We start from the raw sequence: 19,958 nt of genomic DNA, 5'->3' as shown, positions 1-19,958 counted from the left end.
CCTCGGGACCACAGAAACATCTTCCATCAATTTTTCCAACACAAATTGGGAAGAGAATTTGACGAATTCACGACGCAACTCCCAATTGACCCAACAGCTGTGTTAATACGACCCCCAAACTACTCTACGATCATACAAGATGAGGACTCAGCCATTCAAGGCACTAAACTACTCAGGCATTCAAACAAACACCTCATAATCTACACGGATGGTTCACGGATTCCCACCAAGAACAAGGCGGCGGCAGCGTGGTGCCAAAATACCAATCGATCGATAGCTCAACACTTAGGCAAAGCACGTCTCCACGGCATATACCAGGCTGAGTACAAGGGTGTCCATCTAGGACTCACCATGGCGCTCAGAACGGCCACAAATCGCACTCGAAGAATCTCAGTTATCCTCGACAATCAATCAGTTATCAAGGACCTAGGCAACTGCCCTCCTTCAATTACATCACTTTCCGATAGGAAAGAAACGTTCAAGATCCTCACCTACCTGGCAGCGACATTCAGCAATGCTAGGATCGTGATCCGGTGGTGCCCTGGCCACAAAGGCATCACAGGTAACGAAGTAGTGGACAAGATAGCTAACGGTCTGGCAAAGAAGGATTTGCCTAGCACTTTCTCCTCTACTCCCACTTTAGCAGGCTTTATCACAGCGATTAAAGCATGGACAAGACTCGAAGAGAACAACTACAGCAAAGCGGACATCGCGAGACTTGGACACAAGCCGCTCCCAGCCAAGCACCTCAAAGCCCTCGGAAACTTGAACAAACACGAATGCGCAGCGATTACTCAGCTTCGCTCAAACCATATTCACCTCAACTCGTACTTATTCAGGCACCAGCAACGTTTTGATCCCCTCTGTGAATGCCAGCAAGGGGTGGAATCCACTGAACACTTTCTCTTTATATGCCATAGATACAAAAAACAACGTCAAGCACTTTCATCAGCTATTCAAGAGCTGCAACTAAATGAATCAACCAACGTCCTCAAGATCCCAAAAGCTTATGAATGCATTTCAAAATACTGTAACTCTACCTGGCGGCTCAAGAGCCGATGGGTGTGGGCAAAAATCAGTGATGAGAACATTCCCGTCAACCTCTCTATTCCCTCTATATAAGACCATATCCTTTAGCGCCACCATCTGTATCCAACATAACACTTGTAATACTTTAAACAGCCAGCACGTGACCTTTTCCCCACAGGGGTTTTTACTGGGGCGGAGCACAAGTAGTTATAGTGCCTGATAGCCTTTGGCTCAGGAGGCACTTAAAGCAATGCATAAAAAAAAAAAAAAAAAAAAGACACATCCAACAGGTTGGGCAGCAAAAGTAAGGATGCGGAAGAAGATGCATGCATCTGCGTCTTGATCAACCCAAACGGCTGTATACAGAGCTGTACAGTCTGTAGTCTCAGGTAGTCTCACGTCCTCTCATGTGAAGACTGATACGGCTACGCTCCGCCCTTCACAGGTGAGAACAGTATGTTGACTTACGATACCGTATCTGGTATCGTATTGAAATGGTCTATACTGTACTGTTATCGTGGAAAGTCAGTATCCAGACTTCAATATGTACTCTACTCAATATCGTCGATACAGTCAGTATCGTCGATACGATACTAGTATCGTATCGTATTGTATCGGGGCAGCTTTGACTTGACTGCACTGAATTTGCATTGAATCCCAACAATGAAACATTTTGGTGGTTTCATTTCAGTGATTGAAGTGTCTGATCATGATTGGGCTGACACCGGAATTTCTCTGCATCCATAAGCAATTCTGGGTCAAAAAAACTCCGAACCTACAGCCGTACTCATGATTGATGAACATTTGAAAGAAAAACTTTTTGATAATCACAGTTTTTTGCTGTGATTATTCAAATAGTTTTTTCAAAACATTTGAAAAGTTTTTTCAAGTGTTCATCAATCATGAATACGGCTGTACCATATCATAATTTTTAATACTGCGCCAGCTATAATGCAACAACAGTGGCACATGTGCATTATCCAGGTCGAATCGAGGATGGATGGGTTTGATGTGTACATTAGGGGAGATATCTGAGAACTCATGAGCATACATCAATCTCGGGCGCACCAAGCACACAATTGCCTCAGTGGGACGGAGAAAAGCAAACTTCAGGCAGGCATAGTTGATCAAGCAAAGATTACACGTTTTTCCATTCCATCATCTATTTTGTTTGCTTCCATTTCGCCCTGCCTAGTCGTGCGCTGCTCTTCCTGCTCTTTGCGAACGGCGTATTTGGCAGCAGCTTCGGATTTCTGTTGCTTCAAGACTTTGAAAGGTGGCACAAATTCTGCGATGATCAAAAGAGTCAATTGTGGGTTGCAAATCAACATTCGTGAACAACAGATTTTCGTGTGAGGAAATGTGATACTATTACCTTTATTTTCCCAAAGACAAGGGCCCCCGAAACTGCCCTCGAAGATTTTGATAGGTACCAAAACAAAACGAGGTCCAATCTCGGATAACGAAAGAGCATCCATACCAGTTTCCGCGATTTTCTTGGAGGTAGTCGCGGCTTGCTCACCCTTGGGTTTCTCCAGTATCTACAAGTCCATGAGGAGTGGCAAGTTGAATTAGACTTGAGATGTCGTTGATGCGGCGTTTGTAAGTTGCAGTCTTACCTGATAATTACGGAACCATATCTTGCCATCTATCACTGAAAAAGTAATGACATGGTCTACGAACGGCTTTGCCCGCTTGGCAGTCTTGGGGACAGCAAATATCTGCGAGCAAAACATGAGGTGAGAAGAGGGCCAATTAATGTTTGAGTGGGGATTGCAGATCATGCGGGTACTCACGTTTGTAAGAACTTCTTTACAAACTCTCCAGCTTGGTTCGGAATCAAATTCCTGTCCGAATTGCAGAATTGGCCTAGATCCTTTAAGACAGTTTCCTAGAGACCAAAGAAAGGCAAGAGATAGAATTCAATCAGCTGAGACACAGAAAACAGACCTAAGATTTGGGAATGCAAATATTTGAAGACTAACCAGTCATTTTCATCTCATCTATGGTATGCGAATTGACAACGTGAAAACGGATAGAAGGTCCATTGGGACAACCTGACGCCCACAGATAGAGATCTGCACGCCGTCTTGACTCAAAGTAGAGTGCATAGTTGCAAGAAGATAAGTCTGCCAATTCATTTATCAACGGAAGGGCGTGCTTGGAATCAAGCTTGGCATCTAGACGAAAGAATTGATTAAGAAGCTTCTTCCAAAGAAAACTTATGATACAATCAGGACATACCTTTTTTCCCATGAGTGACCAGGTCAGAGATATCATTCATGAGATGTCGCATACGATAAGTGATACCTCTGGAGCAAAGAATTAAAACTTTCGACTTGTAAGGCTTCTTCATTGTGGCATTCGACGTCTCATGTTCGCCCGGTTGTTTTCGCTTGGAGTTCGATCCCGCAAGTGCTTGGGCTTGAGCTGCCCGAGATGACATTGATTACTTTGTTGAACTTGAACTCTCAGAGGATGGTTGTGGGGGGATGAGGCCCGAATTGTAGAATGGAGATTGTAGAATGGAGAGAATCAAACCACGGTCAGAAAAAAAATCAAATTTTGCATCTTAAACGAGTGACACCGAGCTATGACACCGTAGTGTAGTACTGTCATGTATTTATTGCTCATGTAACAGGACTGTCCAGGACTTGACACAGCCGTGCATCTGTCACATGGCTGCAAGATGAAACTATGTGTATATAGGCACGCCGCCGCGTTCGGAGGCTCCGCGCTTTTCACGAGAAATTATTTATCCCGAGTTCCTAATTGGCTTTCGCGCAAAGAACCTGTCGCGATAACATTTACATCAAATACCTAGCTTCAATAACTGTGACCCTATACCGACCTGGCAGCATGCAGTCAAGTCATAGCAGACTGTCCCGTCTTGAAAGCATGAAGGAACACCTGATGCAATCTGCTCGTCAATGCAATCTGAAGGATGCGAGACAGCTTTCACCATTCGCGAAAAAATTGATACAAGTCAATGCTGACCAAGGGAAAGATGTTTTTCACCAACCGTATGTGATGGATACCCCTTTTGTGTCGGATCACCGCGCTGATTTGGCCTTGATATGTTTTCAGGAGGCATGCTGACCACTCCGGTGACCAACGCAGTCAAGCGCAGTCAGAGGCAACAGGAAGCGAAGATGACTTGAAACAGGCGGCTTTTGACTTGGCATTGGGAGTTCTTTTGGGGACCCACCATTGGCGTTCGACTAGTGACCTTGATCTCCCTACAGAAAGCACACAATGGTCCGAGCCGACCGATGCCAGTCAGGAAGCGATCACATCTTTAGACATAATCAACCTCCTGCTCCGCGAATGTAAAACGGAGATGAAAGAAAAGGGTCCATCAGCTTCTCAAGACCATCCTGGCCTCACTGCAGACATCGAGGTAGCAATCTGTAAAGCAATCTGGAAATATTGGAACTCCTCATTGGGTATTGCTCACAAGATTAAGGCTACTCTCACAAACCTCCTGGAGCATTCAGCTGCAGTCTCTCCTAATCCGCTTGATCGACCGGCTATTCAAACTTTTCTTACTTTGATCAAAGACGCAGTATTTGTCGAAAAACGGACATTTGCCGTCCTACTGTATCTCTTCTCATATATGTCGGCTGAAGAAACCTTACGAGAACTAAGATGCCATGTCAGCAATCGCAATGAATTCCTTTCGATTGTGTTACATGCCATCGGTGACGACAAAATCGCTTCGGTGGCTGGTCAGCTGGCGGTTAGATGGACGTTCATGACAATAGGTTGCGATAGTCCAAACACCCAAAATGGGGTTGACTCCCATGCTAACAAGAGCGAACATATGTGGATCTCAATCGCCTGCTCGATACTTCTTTGCGAGGATGAACGAAAGCGACAATATTTCTGCCGCTATTACCTTCGTAATTTATTCAAGCAAGACCCAACTTTTTTCAAGCAACTCAGTCGTGAGTTGATTTACAAAGTGAAATCTGGACCTGAGAAGTTCCCCGCCTCTGCCAGTCTTCCGGAGCTCTCCGGTGTAATCTCTCTAGCCTGTCTTGGACGATCAGTTGGGGGTCTTGACCATCCCGAGAATAAGGTGTACAGCGGGGAGGAATGCGAGTTGATCAACGAACCGACACTTTTAGTCTGTCTGTCACATTCATCAACCTCTTTAAGGTCATCCGCACTGTCTGTGATATGCCAATCTAACTCCTTTGCTGCACCTCTTCCATCGAGCCATTTGGCCTTGTTGGAGAAGTTCTTTCGCTGGAACCTTGGTGAGATTGATGCCGAACTGAAGCAAAACATCAAAAGCAATCTGAAGACTCTCTTGGAGCGTCTTCGTGATTCCTCTCATGCTGCAAACAAAAAAAGACAAGATCTCAAGACGAAAGAAAACAGGCAGTCATTATTTCCAAAAGATCCCCTCACCCTTACTGCGAATGAGACCATTCGTGCTCAGATGACAGTGCATGCGACCTATCTTGCTGAAGTTGAAGCCTTCTTAAATAAATTGAAGACCTTATGGCTATCCAACTGTACATTCTTTTCGCCCTATCGGAATCAAATATCTTGTCTGAATTATCTGAAGTTGCTCCTGGACACTGGTCTCGACACGTCTTTTCAGTCTCCAACCAACACCGCTAGCTTTGGGCCGTCGAAGGATCCTGCCGCTTCGAAGGGAGCTAAGAAGCTGCCAAAGGCTGGACAGATATCAAGGTTCCCTTTCGATTTGTGTATCATGGATCCTAGCTTGGTTAGGGTTTTAGTGGCTGCTTTAAACAGTACGTACGATGATATACGAAACCTTGCCTTCCTTATGTTACAAGGCTCTCCAACCCCTCTACCTGGCTATGAGCCCGAAGACAGCTTCGAACGCGACATTATCGATATTGCTGTCAAGCTTTCTGGATCAAAAAAGGCTAGCGAGACTTGTACGGGAAACCTCCTACTCCGGTTAATTGTTGACAAAGTGATTCTGAACGGGACATGTCGAGTGCCATTGGCCTTGCTACCCCGATCGCAGAATTGGTTAAAATCGGAAAACCCATTAGGTAAGCAATTGTCTATTGGTTCACATCAGACCCCACCAGTTCATAACGCAATCCTCATCGATCGGGATGGTATACCATGAAGCATTATTTCTATACGGTAGACTGGAGGCATTACAGGATTGTATCGAGGCAGCCGAAAGTAACATCGCTGACGCTTGCGAAAGTCGACCAGTCCAAGGCTTTTTGATGACGATTAGGTGAGCTAGCTGAACATAATATGTCCTCGTTTCCGGCATTTCAGATTGTGCCTCGCTTACCATCCCTTGAATGATCCTACGTGTAATATCAGCTCGCTCTTAACCTGCTTATCGGAATCTATGATGCAATCTCTGGTACAGTCCAACGATTTGTTCTCGATCCTCGAAAAGGCGAAACGGCTGGTCCAAAGAGTATGGGCCTTTGCCAGAGTCGTACTGTGCGCTGCAGCTCCCGATTCCAACTACATTGAAGAAGAATCGATGGCAGAGTTAGTTCCTGATCACGAAGATGCTCGAGCCGAGGTGCTGATAGCTGGCGATAATGCCGAGGTTGACTCAGCTGACGAGCGCGTCGAACTGACAGCTGCCTTCACCGGTACTCGCAAGAGAGCCGTGCTGAGTGCATGTTGGCGAGGCATGAAAGAAGCAAGGTATACGCGCTTTGAAGTAGTGTGCTTTTCCCAAAAGCTGATCAGTTCTTGATCTTCTTTTATTTGCACAACGCAGTGCCTTACTCACTGAAGTAGCAAGAGTTATGACAATGTATTTGAGTGGCTCGTATCTGCCTGGCCCAAGGGCCATCAGTCTGGATGACATCTCAGACATAGGTAGACTGTTTGAGACATGGCTACTCGAAATTCGACACCGCGGTGCGTTTGGTGCCATTCATGCATCGTATAGCAAGCTTTGTGGTATCCTCTGTAGTCCAACGTGCACTTCGACCTCGCAGCTTCCCGCCGCATGGCTGAAGATGCACATTAAGGCCATCACTTCTCGGAAGCTTTCGTTCACCCGTAGAAGTGCCGGATTACCGTTTTGTATACTATCAACATGTCAAGCGTTATCGTCTTGCGACCTTGCCGGACTTCAGGAAGCGTTTGGGATGATCTTGGAAATATCTCAAGATGTAGACACGCCTTTGGAATCTAAGATCCACTGCCTCAACACACTCAAAATCTTACACACGGATGCTTTGATATCTTCAAAAGTTGTCTCTCTCTTTGTTGAGCAGAGCTATGACCTCGCAATCCGGAGTTTTGTCTCTCCAGATTGGCGAATTCGCAACGGGGCTTTGATACTTTTTTCGGGTCTAACGAATCGAGTGTTTGGTAGTAGAGCGCTAGACATGGATAGAACATATCATATGCTTTGTAAAAGGGAAACAGTCACGGGTAAGTGAAAAGATCTGCCAACACTCTACAAAAGCTCACAGCTAAGGATTCGGTTTGACATCAAACTCGCAGATTTTTTTCATCGGCTACCTCTTCTGCATTCAATATTATTGAAGGAACTCAGGCGATCTATTGAAAACGACTTACACATAAGTCTTCAAGCCGATTTACAAAGCCCTCTTTTTGCAGTTCTTTCTCTGCTTTCGCTATTGCAAAATCCCAACGCAAGTCCGGTAGCAAATGACTACATCCCATTGGTCCAGCGATGTTTGGAGAGTAGGGTATCAAAGGTGAGCTCACACATGCAGCTCATATATACGTTTTTCCTCATCAGTCCTATTCTTGTCTAGATAAGGTCTATCAGTGCCGATGCCTTGACCGGACTTGTGCCATTCATGGACGTCCCCGCACGCCTGCGCGATCTGCTCGGCGAAGCTATGGTAGCCTCGAATTTCAATCAAGTGTGTCCCCTTTATCGTACAATCGTTGTGGAAGCGACAGATGCTGAGCATTGAGCATGTGACAAACCATCAGATGCATGGACAACTGCTAGCTATCAGTCGCCTGATAGAGGTTTCAGGTTCATTGTGTGTTGACGACAAAATGCAAGGTGAGTTTTTTTGATTTTTTTGACACACCTTCAGGTCTACAACTAAATAACTTTTTCTTCTCGCCATATTTTCCAGTCAGCGTTGCACTGCACCGATTAGCTGTGTCACTTTCGTCAAATAAGCCAACACCGTACTTGTGTCGCTTGGTATTCCTGCAGATTCTCGATGCAGCGCAGTCCCGCTTCGGTATTGAGATTGAACTTGAACTTTGCGGATCGCTGGTACTACCCCGGCTTTTGGTTTCTTTTGACGCATCAACACCTGCAATCAACTCGTTTCTTCATACTGCAGTCAAACAGCTGTTGAGTAGAAGAATGGATGCGACTTTACTATCCGAATGCCTTGTCAAAGGCCCGTCCGCGATACAAATATCAGCGCTGGAGTTCATATTGCAAGATTCGCGGGATCGGATTCCACCGAATATACTGATTGACGGTTCGGTTAAGCAGGCGATCATCAGTTTAAGTCGAGATGAAACGATATCTGTTAACTTACGTTTACCCGCCCTCCAAGTTTTGGCCGAAGGAATCGTCCCACTCACCTCTTCAGATTGGAAATTACCCGAGATCATTGATAATTACCAGAAGACAAGAATACTACCCATACAAAACGTGATCTTGATCATCATGGCTCATGGTTTAGTGAAACAATCTAAGAGTGATGGTGAGAATGACGACTTGAATGTCTGGAAGGAAACCTTCTTCGCCGAGGTCAAGATTGCATCCCTTGAGGAACAGGTAAGCAGTTTACCAAGCAAAAACGTGTGCGATTATTGACTGTGTATTTATAATCTCCAGAGTATTGACACTCGAATGTCGGCAGCCAAAGCTTTGTCGGCTGTCTGTGATATATACAGTACCCCTCTTTCACCTGACTGCATTCAGTTTTTAGACGCCGCCATCTCCCTGCTTCAAGATGATGACGAGGACGTTAGGTCCACAATTGTTGAATGTATTGGCAGGATTTCAAACCTTTCAGATGGATCTCCAAAGGTACCTAGAGCAACCTTGGAAGTTATATTGCAAAAAGCGACTCAAATTGATCACAATTATCTCATCGAAAAAATTCTTAACCCTGCCTCCTTCCAACCCGGTCAGTACGATCAGATTACAAATCAGTGTAGCATTGTGGCCGTTGACTTACACTAGCCAATTCTGTTTCATCTCTTGCAAATTCTAGAAGTGAACCACCCCCTGGGATCTACATGTTGCATCTTTTCCAAGGAACGTCTCAACCTTTATTGCGATGATCTCGCTGAAGTTTATATCATGCAAGACTTGCAAACAGTCCGAACTTCTTGTACCACGGAAAGTCCTCCCGTTCTTATACCATCAAGTGTATTCGAACGTTTTCACCAGGCCGTCTCCGCTTTGCAAGCATCAAGTACCGGCAATGAAGTACAACCACAGGCAGATAGTACCACCTCGCCTCTCCGGACAGAATCTCAATTACTGGGCCTTCACGTTGTTTTGATAGCAAAAACGTTAGAGACACAGTTTCAATATTGTTTTGAAGCTCGTGAACATGCTTTCCTGGAAAACATCAGAGCACGATTGGAGTTTCCTGAAGTATTCAGTATTTAGGTGCAATGGAGCTCATAGCGATTAGTTTCAACTCAAATTACGTTGATGATCTTGTTAATCTGTTCAATTGGTCGACAATCTTAGCAATCGTAATGCAGAAATATAAGTGATTGATCTCCAAGGTGTGAGGGAGACGAAAGGTGTGTCTCTGCCCAAGGCCGGCCTGGCTCTCATAATCATATGGTCCAAGAATATGTACTCGATACAACCGTTCTAGCTTTCAATAAGGCTGGGCTAATATTGAGTGAAAGAATACAAAAAATTTGGGGTTGCTCATGTTGTCTGCTGCGCAAGACATTATATGAACGCTATCATCTGATGGCTGAAAACTTTAGGATGATATTATTGTCCGCACAAGGGAGTAGTCCTGTCACAAGGCCACCGTCTATACCATTGAGAGTGTCCACAGAGAAAGTATGTCTATGCTTCTACAAAGGCACGGTAACAGATCATACCATTGGATCCACTGTTCAATTTGACCTGTTCATTTGGACGTAAGTAGTACACTTGTCCCTCTTTCTCGACTGAAGCCGAGTCGATACCGCCGGTACCAGAGGTGACAATAACGATGGAAGGGCCATCAATTGGTGGATGACAGTCTGTCTGGTTCGGACCAAGTGTGGTGGCAAGCACAGAGAATTCCGCGATAGGTGGGTCGTAAAGGACTGTGTGAGTGCACGTTTTGTAGTTGGTGGGCTCGAGTCGCTGGCTTGAAGCTGAGCCACATTTGTAAGTCAACATCTCCACGAGCGTGTTGACATCACGTAATTTGGGTGTCAGGCCTGCCCGAACGACATTGTCGGATGTCGCCATACACTCCACGATATCTGACATTGAGACAATGAGAAGATCAGCGTGGTGAATCAAAAGTACGCCTAGAAAGGGATTGATCGTACCTCCACTGAGATAAGCGTGCGGCTCGTTGGCGCTTAGGAAAGCGGCTTGTCCAGGTTCGAGGTGCACTAAGTTGAGCATATAGGTGCAAAATACTCCCACATCTCGTGGAAACTGTTTGTCGAGCTCGATGACCAATCGTTCAAGAACTCCATCTTGCGCTTCAGTGGTCAAGCGGCTGACCAGTTTTCCAAGTTCCTCTGATACATGCTCTGCGTTCGCATTCATCAAAGCACTGAACAAGGCGCGGAGGTCAGACTTTTGATCTGTTGTTGAGGTGGAGTTGCTTGTCGCAGAAAGGAATGACTCCGCAGCCTTTTTGCCTACTACCGCGGCAAACTCGGGTATAGTGCGTAAGAAGCCAGCGATTTCATCCAAAGGGCGAAAACCACAAAATCCCGCGAAGGGTGTCAAAGCAACAGCCATCTCAGGCTACAGGAGATCGCAAAAAAGATATGACTTCAGATCAGTGATGTAGGATACCAACCCTCAGATCGGAAGACCAACCTTGTGATTAGGGTCTTTGTAAATTTCCGGTCTTTCACGATGTAACCTTTCAGCAAGGGTTTTATCGGGATGTGCTTGGATCGAGAGTGCTTTACGAATGGCCAGGATTTTGAACAAGAATGGCAACTCCGAATTATACTTGGCCGCAACTCGTTCACCAAGTAGCTTCTTTGGATCACGAGCGATATAATCTGCCAAGAGGGGTTGACCGTCACTCGCAAGGCGAGTAGGAAGGGAAGGATGGGTACCCATCCATAGCTACAGTCAATCCGGACAGCACTTTAGTATTCGAAATCTCTTGAGCAATGTATCACCCGAGAATGAAAAGCCGTGTACAGAATGATGAAGAGTCACATACTTCAGCGTAAGGTTTTGATTCATCGTAAACGAAACCGGGTTGATGACGAGCATATTCGGCCACCTTGCTACCATCCTTTCCCAGCTTGCCCCAATCGTACTAGAACATGAAGAAAGCAAAGAAGTGCTTGAGCTAATGTTCAAGCCGATCAAAAAGTCACCAACAGCTTACAGACTGAGCTTGAGGAATGAGTTCGATGACGGTGGGGTATGAATCTGATGACATTTTGAGAAAGCCGCTTGGACGTTTCTATGCTATCAATTCCACTGGCGTGGCGTAAAGTGATGAGGGTCACTGGTGAGAGGGCAGAAAGATATAGAAACTTTTCAACCTGTAACTTGAACATGTCAACTTGGATGATCTGGAAACTCCCGTAGATTTACTCAAACGCAACTTTCCTAATTTCCAGAGTCAAGCACCTGCACCAGTCAAGACTCTGGTGATCTATCACTATCCGCCAACCTCGCGCTCGCTACACGACTCTCTCAAGCTTAATAAACCTCTCAACAAGCGCGTTCGCCGAAACTCCAAATCTCTTGAGTCTATAAGAATAAACCAACTCCCATCTCAAGCTAAGATGCTTTGCCTTCCAACCCCGAGCAAGCGACAAGGTAAATCATATCTTACACAGCAACTGCCAACCACAGTACAAGACCTCAGGGTATCCAAAGGAATCCAAAGTTCAGGGATGCAGCTTGCAGGGGAGGTGACATTATGTATGCGACGCTCCGCGCTCCTACATAGACCGCTGCACTTTTACCAAGCCGCACATGGCGAGATCGGAGACGGGCATGATGCGGCGCACTCACGTGACGAAAGGGTTTTCTTTCAAGCTTTCGCCAAACTCGTGCCGTGGACTCCGGAAAGTTCCCACTACGATTGCAGTCAAAACTTTTTCCTTTGCCTCTGCTCGGAAGTTCCCTCACTTTAACTTGCACATTTCAACCCGATCCCCTTTATAACCGTCTAGACTCAAGGTTAACATGAGTCCATCCAATCCTACCCAGGCGCGCCGCAGTGATCGCATTCGTACCATCACGTCCAACACAGTCTCGAGCAAGCAACCACGCAAAGCTCCCAAGCGCAAACGATCAGATGATGATGAACCCTCGACTGAAAAGCGCCAGAAAAAGGCTTCCAACAAGCATCTCGAAGTTTCGGCGCGTAGCGCAGCTCTTGAAGCCTCTCAACGCGCTTTCGTCAAAAAACACCGCGCCCTCTTCCTCGAACTCCTTCCACAGTCTCATCACGCAGTCTTGATCAAGCAGACTGATGCTGTCAAACTTCCACCAGTTGGTCTCGAAGCGTTGCCTCAGCCAATGACGGTGCAAGGAAAAATGAAGTCTTACCAACTCCACGGCCTCAGTTTCCTGGTGTACATGCATCGCAACGGCATGAATGGCATTTTGGGGGACGAGGTGCTTTAGTAGTCTCCAATCAAGATTCGTGTCGGTTTTTCTAACTGATTGATTTGTCTGATTCAGATGGGATTAGGAAAAACACTTCAAACATTATCACTGTTGGTTTACTTCAAGGAGCAAGCTCCAGATGACTCGCAGACGTCTCACCTGATCATCTGTCCGCTCTCTGTGCTGTCATCATGGCAAAACGAAATCAAGAAATGGACCTCACTCACGAGTTGTACCCTCCATGGCTCGCCTGCTGAACGCAATCGGCTCACCAAACAGCTTGGAGCGCTAGAGTCAGCCCACCAATTCGATATTGTATTGACCACCTATGAAGGCTATGAAGCGGAACAGGGATGGTTCAAGTATCCGGCTCGAGCGTGGGGATATGTGATTTTGGATGAGGGTCACCGAATAAAGAACTGGGATACCCAGCTTGCACAATCTCTTCAGCCGATCCGATCGTCTCATCGACTCATTTTGACTGGTACACCAGTCCAAAATAATTTGGTCGAACTCTGGAGCTTACTGCATTGGTTGCTTCCTCATATTTTCACCCCTAACACACTCTCTGGGTTTTCAAGAGCATTCGATCTGAGCGCAGGAAGTTACAACACAACTTTTCTCAATTCTAGTCGGCGTTTACTCAATCTCTTGATGCTCAGACGAACAAAGGATAGCGTTCAAAGCCAGCTCTCAGTCCCTCCTCGAAAAGAGATCACTCGTTTGTTTTGGCTCTTTCAATTCCCTTCGTTCTCCGTTCCTTCACGGACTGAGCCTTTTGTTACCTTTCATATCGCATAGTTTACCTTCCCATGTCTCCGTGCCAACGCTTTTGGACCAAAAGGTTGATTATGAAATCCGATATGGCTTCCTTAAAGTGAGCTCTCTGTTTTTCAACGCAGTCTTGACCCATGTACTCACTTCCTTTGTTGGTACATATCCTACTTTCAGCCAAATCTTCCAAACTGCTGGTGGCGACAATGACCCAGTGAACGCCTCGAATGCAATAACCAATACTGGTGGGACCAGCACGCCCCTCTCGCTCGATAAGGTCACCACTCATGTGAAGGAAGTGAAGGAGCTCAGTAAACAAATATCATATGCAATCGAGTCTGAGACCAAAGATACATCCAACTCGTACACGCGATTGATGAACTTATTAATCCAACTTCGCAAGGTTTGCGATCAGTGAGTGATAATTTCTGACATATGTTTGGTACTGTTGATACAGCTGAGGCTAACTTGGTCCCTCGCTAGTCCTTATCTGATGCCAAACTCGGAGCCAGAGCCATTTGAGGTTGCTGAGCACGTAGTTGAAGCGTCAAACAAACTTATACTACTCGACAAACTGCTTACTAGTCTGATACCTCAAGGCAAACGGATCCTTATATTCAGTGGCTTCACCAGGATGCTCGACATTTTGGAGGACTTTCTCAATTTACGCTCCATTGGTTTTCTACGATTAGATGGTGGCACTAGTCGACCTCGTCGATCGCTCAACATTCGACTCTTTCAAAACTCTTTCCAGGGACAACTGCCTAAGCCAGTCTTTCTCATATCTACCTCAGCAGGAGGGCTGGGGATCAACCTCACCGCTGCAGATACAGTCGTACTTTACGATTCAAGCTGGAACCCACAAGTAGATATACAGGCGATTGCCCGGGCCCATCGTATTGGTCAAACGAGGCCGGTCACTGTTTATCGGCTTATCTGTGCAGCCTCGGTGGAGGAGCAGATGTTGAGCCGTCTACGCAAAAAGCTATATCTTTCACTCAAGATCATGGAGGCCAATAATGGGAATCAGGAACAGGAAACAGCCGAGACCATCGAGACGGAGGAAAAGATGAAAATGTCCACGGGAGAACTTTGCGCGATACTCAGAGGTGGTGCACGAGTCTTTGATAATGCGAACTCAGTTCAGAGCAGCTCAGTTCCGATGGAGGATGAGGATCTTGAAGACATTCGCTCAGGATATCGTGGGTTTATTGACTCCAGTTTCGAGGAGATTTTGGAGACCGCGAGACAAGAGGAGCAAAAGACAAAGCAAAAGTTAGAGAACGAAGTGAATGGAGAACAATCAGTTGAGGATGAAAAAGAAGAGTTAGAATTGTTACAGGGAATCGAGAGAGTTCGGACGCGAATGTTTGAGGGTAAAAAATACCTTGCTAATCGCAGCCAAAAGCAAATTGGGGAAGATTGGGTGAACTTGCAGCGGAATGACAGGGCAAGAAAGTTGCGAACACAGATGGTAGATGGACATGCTGTTGAGAATGACACAATGGGTAACGTGCGATGGGAAGCGGTACGTGACTCTTTCGTCCTTCTCCATGCTCTTCATCAATTGCAATGACTCTATTTGAGTACATTCCTGAATGGTATCGCTTTCTTCCAGGTAAAGACAATTACAAGTGATATAAACGCATTGCTAAAACTCCAGGACACGAAACGGACGAAACGCAAGTTTGATCACGAAGAAGCTTGTATCGTCTGTCACGATGGCGGAGAGCTATACCTTTGCAATCATGTCAGTCTTCTCAGTCTTCTTAACACTATATCATCCTGAACGCTGAAATCTTTCTACCTGGTGATTCACCCCCCCGTAGTGCCCTAGGGTCGGACATGCAAAGTGTTTGGGTTGGTCCAATAAAAAATTGAACCAAAGTACCACTTTTATATGTACTCAACATTCATGTACCAGTTGTGGTCGAAGTACGAACGATTCGGGTGGAATGCTTTACCGCTGCCAGACTTGTTCCGACGCATATTGTGAAGAAGTATGTTGACCTTGTGAGGACTCATGGAAGTCACATATTGATGATGTGCTTTTTTATCTGTCGGCGGATCTCTTTTTAGTGCTTACCTGAAGAGGATTTCCATCCGATTGGGGAAGCCATACCGGAATTCATCTTGTTAGGGTATGGGCCAATTAGTTCGGCATATTACATGTGCGTTTCCTTCCACTTGAATGAACCGCATCAATATTACCCATGTCATACTGTTGATGCTGATTTATATCATGTTTGGTATATTTGGGATTCTTCGAGTGAAGTCGGTGTGTGGAATGTATAAAGCATTTCAAAGCGAACCCTGAAACACTCAAAATGTGGGAGGAAGAAGACGCAAGGATCTTGGGACAACTCAAAGAGAATGGTATTCCATTTCGTCCTTGAAATGATCTTTCAAATTGTTTTTTTACAATCATGATCTCAATCAACTTCCCTAGGAGATCGTGCGTTCGTTTATGTGTGCATATTTGTTCATGTTGATATTTCATGCTGTGTTCAAAGACTAGCAATGTCTTCTGTCTCATAAAACTACGCAATTAAATAGTAACGCAATCGGTCTTGGAAATCAGTGACTTCCACATTCACTGGATGTACAATACATCGCCTACCCTACATTCTTGCCACCCTATTTTTTGGTACACGCCTAAATTTGAGGCTGCAAGAGTCTACTCCTGCATTATATGAACCATACTTTGCTTTGGCAGTAAAGGAGTTTCACTTTGTCGTGACAATTTCTATTTTTCCAGTCTACGGCTCATAGATTACATGGCGCTGAAAAAAATCAAGCACGCTCACCAAAATCGCCTGATATTTACTTTCATGTCATCTTACTGATACACGATCGCATCTACCAATTCTGATCACAATAACCAAATGGCTTCATCGTCCATTATCAATCCCGCGAACTTTGAATGGATCCGTGCCATGAGAAACTTTTAACACCAACAAAGTCACCAGTCGGATCTCTTTGAGATACTCCTTCATCTTCTGAGCTCCTCCTTCATTTCCTGAACCTGACTCTTCGATCTCATGTTGATCAGGTAAGAACTCGATATAATTCTTGAAACCCTCATCAGCAACGACGGCGGCGAGATCGAGTGTGCGTCTCAAGTTTCTGTGTTATATATGAATGCTTGAGTTAGCCAACAATAGATATAACTTCATTATAAGGGGAACCTTGAAACTCAACTGGACAATAAAATTACTTGAGTCCACCAGTACGCCATGTAACCTGAAGACCAATTCTGGAATATAAATTTTCCGAATCCGTTCTAACTCACTCACTCGCTTTAACAATCCGTCATCTGGGCCTTTGTAGAAGTGGTATGATATGATTAAGCTTATGGTCTATCCCCTGATCATCGTACTCGTGAGTATAGAGTACATTGGGTGCTTACGTGGCATCTGATTTGGATCTAGTTTGAGATCCTGAAGCCATTCTGACTTTAATAGATTCACAATGCTCGTATGTAACTGCGTACACAAACCCTGTGGTGGCAGTGAAGACCAAATATGATCAGTCATAACAATTTGTTTCAAGCTGAAGATCGTACAAATTTACTTCAAATACGTCTTTATACTCTTGAAGCTCAGTCGCTGAACACCTGTATTTCGTTGAACAACCCAAATGAGATTGGTATCAGTACAATACAAAATGGATGAATAACCAGCGCGAGATAAATATACCCTTTGACTGGTTGATGACTTAACACCTCGTTTGCCTCCACGTGAAGCTCCAAACAATGAAAGAAATCTTGATACTGCGTGAATTCTAATATTTCAGTAGAAGCTCCATTCATTAACCCATGGACATCCTTCGATTCACGTCCGCCATCATCAGGATCCTTCTCATTCGCCACAAAACCTAACAGATCGGGCGGAAGGGAAACAAGAACCTGCCGTGCTGCGTTTGGATGGCCGCTGGCTGACCAGATTGAACAAATTGAGAAATGAAGTTAGATACTTGAGTCAATCAGGAGTATGATGAGAGTGAGGGAGGAGAAGCAGAAACAAAGTAAATTACCCAGAAAATATCGGATCAATGAATTAGCTTGCACCAAAGCATCAAAATAGGTGACTCGATCGATGGTAAGCCATTCCAATGAACGAATCAGTTCTGTTTGTTTATCGGTCAGTTCGTTGTTGTACCAATTCAGTCCATGTTGCCTATTCGGTTGCAGTTTTGCCTGGAGGAGAAAGAATATATTGCACTCAGCCAATCTTTCTCGTTATAGCCATGATGTGCGCATTTACCTCGTTTATATCTTTCAATGTCAAAGTGACTGCGGTACAGGCGACCCGTGATAGATCTAGACCGTGTTCCATGGCTCGGAGTAGGGCGGTCTGGCGAGTCTGGCGATCAGCCGAGGGACCAAGAGCTGATCTCCGGAACAGAAAACAAACATCACATCAATAAACGGTTCCAAATCGACCACCTGAACATCAGGAAAAGCCACGTAGACCTACAAATCAAGTACTTGGCGTATGTTTCTACTCCTGATTCTTGTTGCAGTTCAGCAACGTAGAATGCGATCAGGTCGTGTTTCTTTTCTATCTCTAGTACTTGGACATAAGACCTGATGATAGCATTAGAAGCCTCGTTGTCCACTTTCTGGTCAATCGATTTCAAGAAAAGGATCAAATGTGCAAAGAATCTGATGAGATGTGACAGATTCCTGATTGAATCATGGGTGTGTAAGGGTCATTTTAGTAGATTTCATTAGTACGATTTCTCTCAAGCCAATTCTGAAGAAGCCAAAGCCAAAAGTCGTACATTGAACATACTCTGTAGTGAATTCCTCGCTAGCAGACTTGAGCTGATTATGGAACGTCGTGAATAGGTCGTTGATTTTGTCGATTGCCAACCACATCTGCGCAACATGGAACGGATTCCGAGCACTTTCGGCCAAGGCAGCGTTTTCACTTCTCAGAACTCTATCGAATGCCTTATTCATAGCGGCTTTGATACTCTCTTCTCCCAAGTTATAGCCATCCGAAAACTTGTCCAAATTGGCATCCTCCGGATCTGCATCATAGTCGTCTTGGAACACTGAATCAGCTTCCTCAAGCTGTGCGCGAGATTTGTTTTTGAGGGTTGGAAGTTTTCCATGCGACCAATAATATCCCATCTGTGTCGATTCTAAGATTCGGTCGACCTGAATTTCAAATATGGAGTTGATGTAACACCAGATATGATCTTCCCAGCTATAGCATACTGGTAATACAGAGCTAATTTGACCGGATAGCGCACCATAAAGCGCTTGTTCGTAGGTGCTCAATGACTGATTCAAAGAGATCTGTAGACATATTGATTTCCACAATTTCCGGTTCAAACAGCCGGCCCGATTCATTTTCCCGTAAGACGGTGCAGAAGGCTCTAGAGAGTTTTCATTCACTGACTCCGAATCATTGAAAGGATCAACCGCCAAAGAGCCATAACCGTCCCCTTCGCTCAAAGAAGGATCCTGAAATAATCTACCGCCCGATAGACTAGCTGCACGCCATGGATGATCGCACTGTCGACAGAAATCAAGCGCAAGTCCGATTTCACCAGCTCGGACGTATTCATAAAGAGTTCTTAACATTGCTCGATCATATTCCTCATCGAACTGGTCTAACCGACCGAGTTGCGCGTTATTCGACATCATCTGATCCGATATCCTAGAGTTTTGGCCTATTTGACCTGGCACTTCACGGAGCGGTCTGAGGGGTGCGTCAGGGTCTAGTTCATGAACAAGCTTATTCTGAGGTGAAAGTTGGGAGATCGGCTGGTTTTTTTGTGAGGCGTGTTTCAGAGCGGCCTTTGTGTAGGGCCAATAGCCTCTGCGGATCTCGGTAGCGTGAGTAGGACCAGGACAGGTATAAAGCCAATCCCTTATTGTGGAAAGCTCTAAGAGATCCCGAGATTTGGGTAAAAAGGCATTGACGACGTCCAGAGGTGGTAGATAAGGGTTCTTGAGTGATTTAGACGTGCTGAGATCGAGTGGTGAGGTTCTCTCGGTATATAGCATTTGTACGAGCTGCCAGGTGTTACGTTCAAGTTTCCATGAATCGATCTGATCGGGGTTCAGCTCGATAGCCTGATCCTGCAATCTGGAATCACAAAAGTGTTAGTCTCGCTACTGCTTACAACGTGACAGAGCGGGATGAATTTCGTACTCACTTGAGGTCACAAACTTGTTTCCACACTACGGCTGGCCCTTGATCAGGGTCAAGAGGCCTGACATCGTTAGATTTGAGCGTCCTCAGCGCGTTTGCGAAGAGGGTAAATTCATCAGGTGAGTCAGTCACCATAATTCTGATTCAATTTTGAGTCGTTGACTTTCGTCTTTAAAGCTTTCGATCGACTTGAGGTGTCCAAATTAATTTGATCA

At 45.3% G+C, this 19,958-nt stretch overlaps 5 protein-coding genes across 5 annotated transcripts; 2 read left to right on the top strand and 3 right to left on the bottom strand.

Moving 5' to 3' along the window:
* Positions 1–2,012: 2,012 nt before the first annotated feature.
* On the bottom strand, positions 2,013–3,599 carry MELLADRAFT_115595 (uncharacterized protein; the record flags this gene model as incomplete). The annotated part of the gene is made up of 6 exons (XM_007406426.1): positions 2,013–2,317; positions 2,405–2,570; positions 2,649–2,750; positions 2,826–2,920; positions 3,015–3,209; positions 3,274–3,599. The coding sequence occupies 6 exons, from the start codon at positions 3,473–3,475 to the stop codon at positions 2,157–2,159; spliced, it is 921 nt and encodes a 306-aa protein (XP_007406488.1).
* A 289-nt stretch (positions 3,600–3,888) lies between these two features.
* Positions 3,889–9,631, top strand: MELLADRAFT_103633 (uncharacterized protein; the record flags this gene model as incomplete). The annotated part of the gene is made up of 11 exons (XM_007406494.1): positions 3,889–4,052; positions 4,117–6,068; positions 6,151–6,265; positions 6,310–6,696; positions 6,773–7,437; positions 7,627–7,727; positions 7,788–7,898; positions 7,972–8,047; positions 8,124–8,785; positions 8,846–9,140; positions 9,228–9,631. 11 exons carry the CDS (start codon positions 3,889–3,891, stop codon positions 9,629–9,631), a joined length of 4,932 nt encoding a protein of 1,643 aa, XP_007406556.1.
* A 420-nt stretch (positions 9,632–10,051) lies between these two features.
* On the bottom strand, positions 10,052–11,736 carry MELLADRAFT_94588 (uncharacterized protein; the record flags this gene model as incomplete). The annotated part of the gene is made up of 5 exons (XM_007406425.1): positions 10,052–10,458; positions 10,528–10,957; positions 11,033–11,290; positions 11,391–11,489; positions 11,722–11,736. 5 exons carry the CDS (start codon positions 11,734–11,736, stop codon positions 10,052–10,054), a joined length of 1,209 nt encoding a protein of 402 aa, XP_007406487.1.
* Positions 11,737–12,373: 637 nt separating this feature from the next.
* On the top strand, positions 12,374–15,969 carry MELLADRAFT_94587 (uncharacterized protein; the record flags this gene model as incomplete). The annotated part of the gene is made up of 9 exons (XM_007406495.1): positions 12,374–12,808; positions 12,875–13,520; positions 13,601–13,676; positions 13,751–13,987; positions 14,057–15,101; positions 15,192–15,323; positions 15,403–15,573; positions 15,653–15,744; positions 15,849–15,969. 9 exons carry the CDS (start codon positions 12,374–12,376, stop codon positions 15,967–15,969), a joined length of 2,955 nt encoding a protein of 984 aa, XP_007406557.1.
* Positions 15,970–16,464: 495 nt separating this feature from the next.
* MELLADRAFT_94586 (uncharacterized protein) lies at positions 16,465–19,878 on the bottom strand (the record flags this gene model as incomplete). Its single annotated transcript, XM_007406424.1, has 10 exons — positions 16,465–16,699; positions 16,775–16,895; positions 16,983–17,073; positions 17,147–17,189; positions 17,272–17,509; positions 17,609–17,771; positions 17,839–17,963; positions 18,052–18,260; positions 18,370–19,677; positions 19,748–19,878. The coding sequence occupies 10 exons, from the start codon at positions 19,876–19,878 to the stop codon at positions 16,465–16,467; spliced, it is 2,664 nt and encodes an 887-aa protein (XP_007406486.1).
* Between the last annotated feature and the right edge of the window lie 80 nt (positions 19,879–19,958).

Source organism: Melampsora larici-populina, assembly GCF_000204055.1.
Source record: "Melampsora larici-populina 98AG31 unplaced genomic scaffold MELLAscaffold_6, whole genome shotgun sequence".
In the NCBI taxonomy this organism is placed as follows: Eukaryota; Fungi; Basidiomycota; class Pucciniomycetes; order Pucciniales; family Melampsoraceae; genus Melampsora; species Melampsora laricis-populina.
Note: the sequence above shows the minus strand (reverse complement) of the source record. Positions and strands in the feature narration are given on the sequence as shown.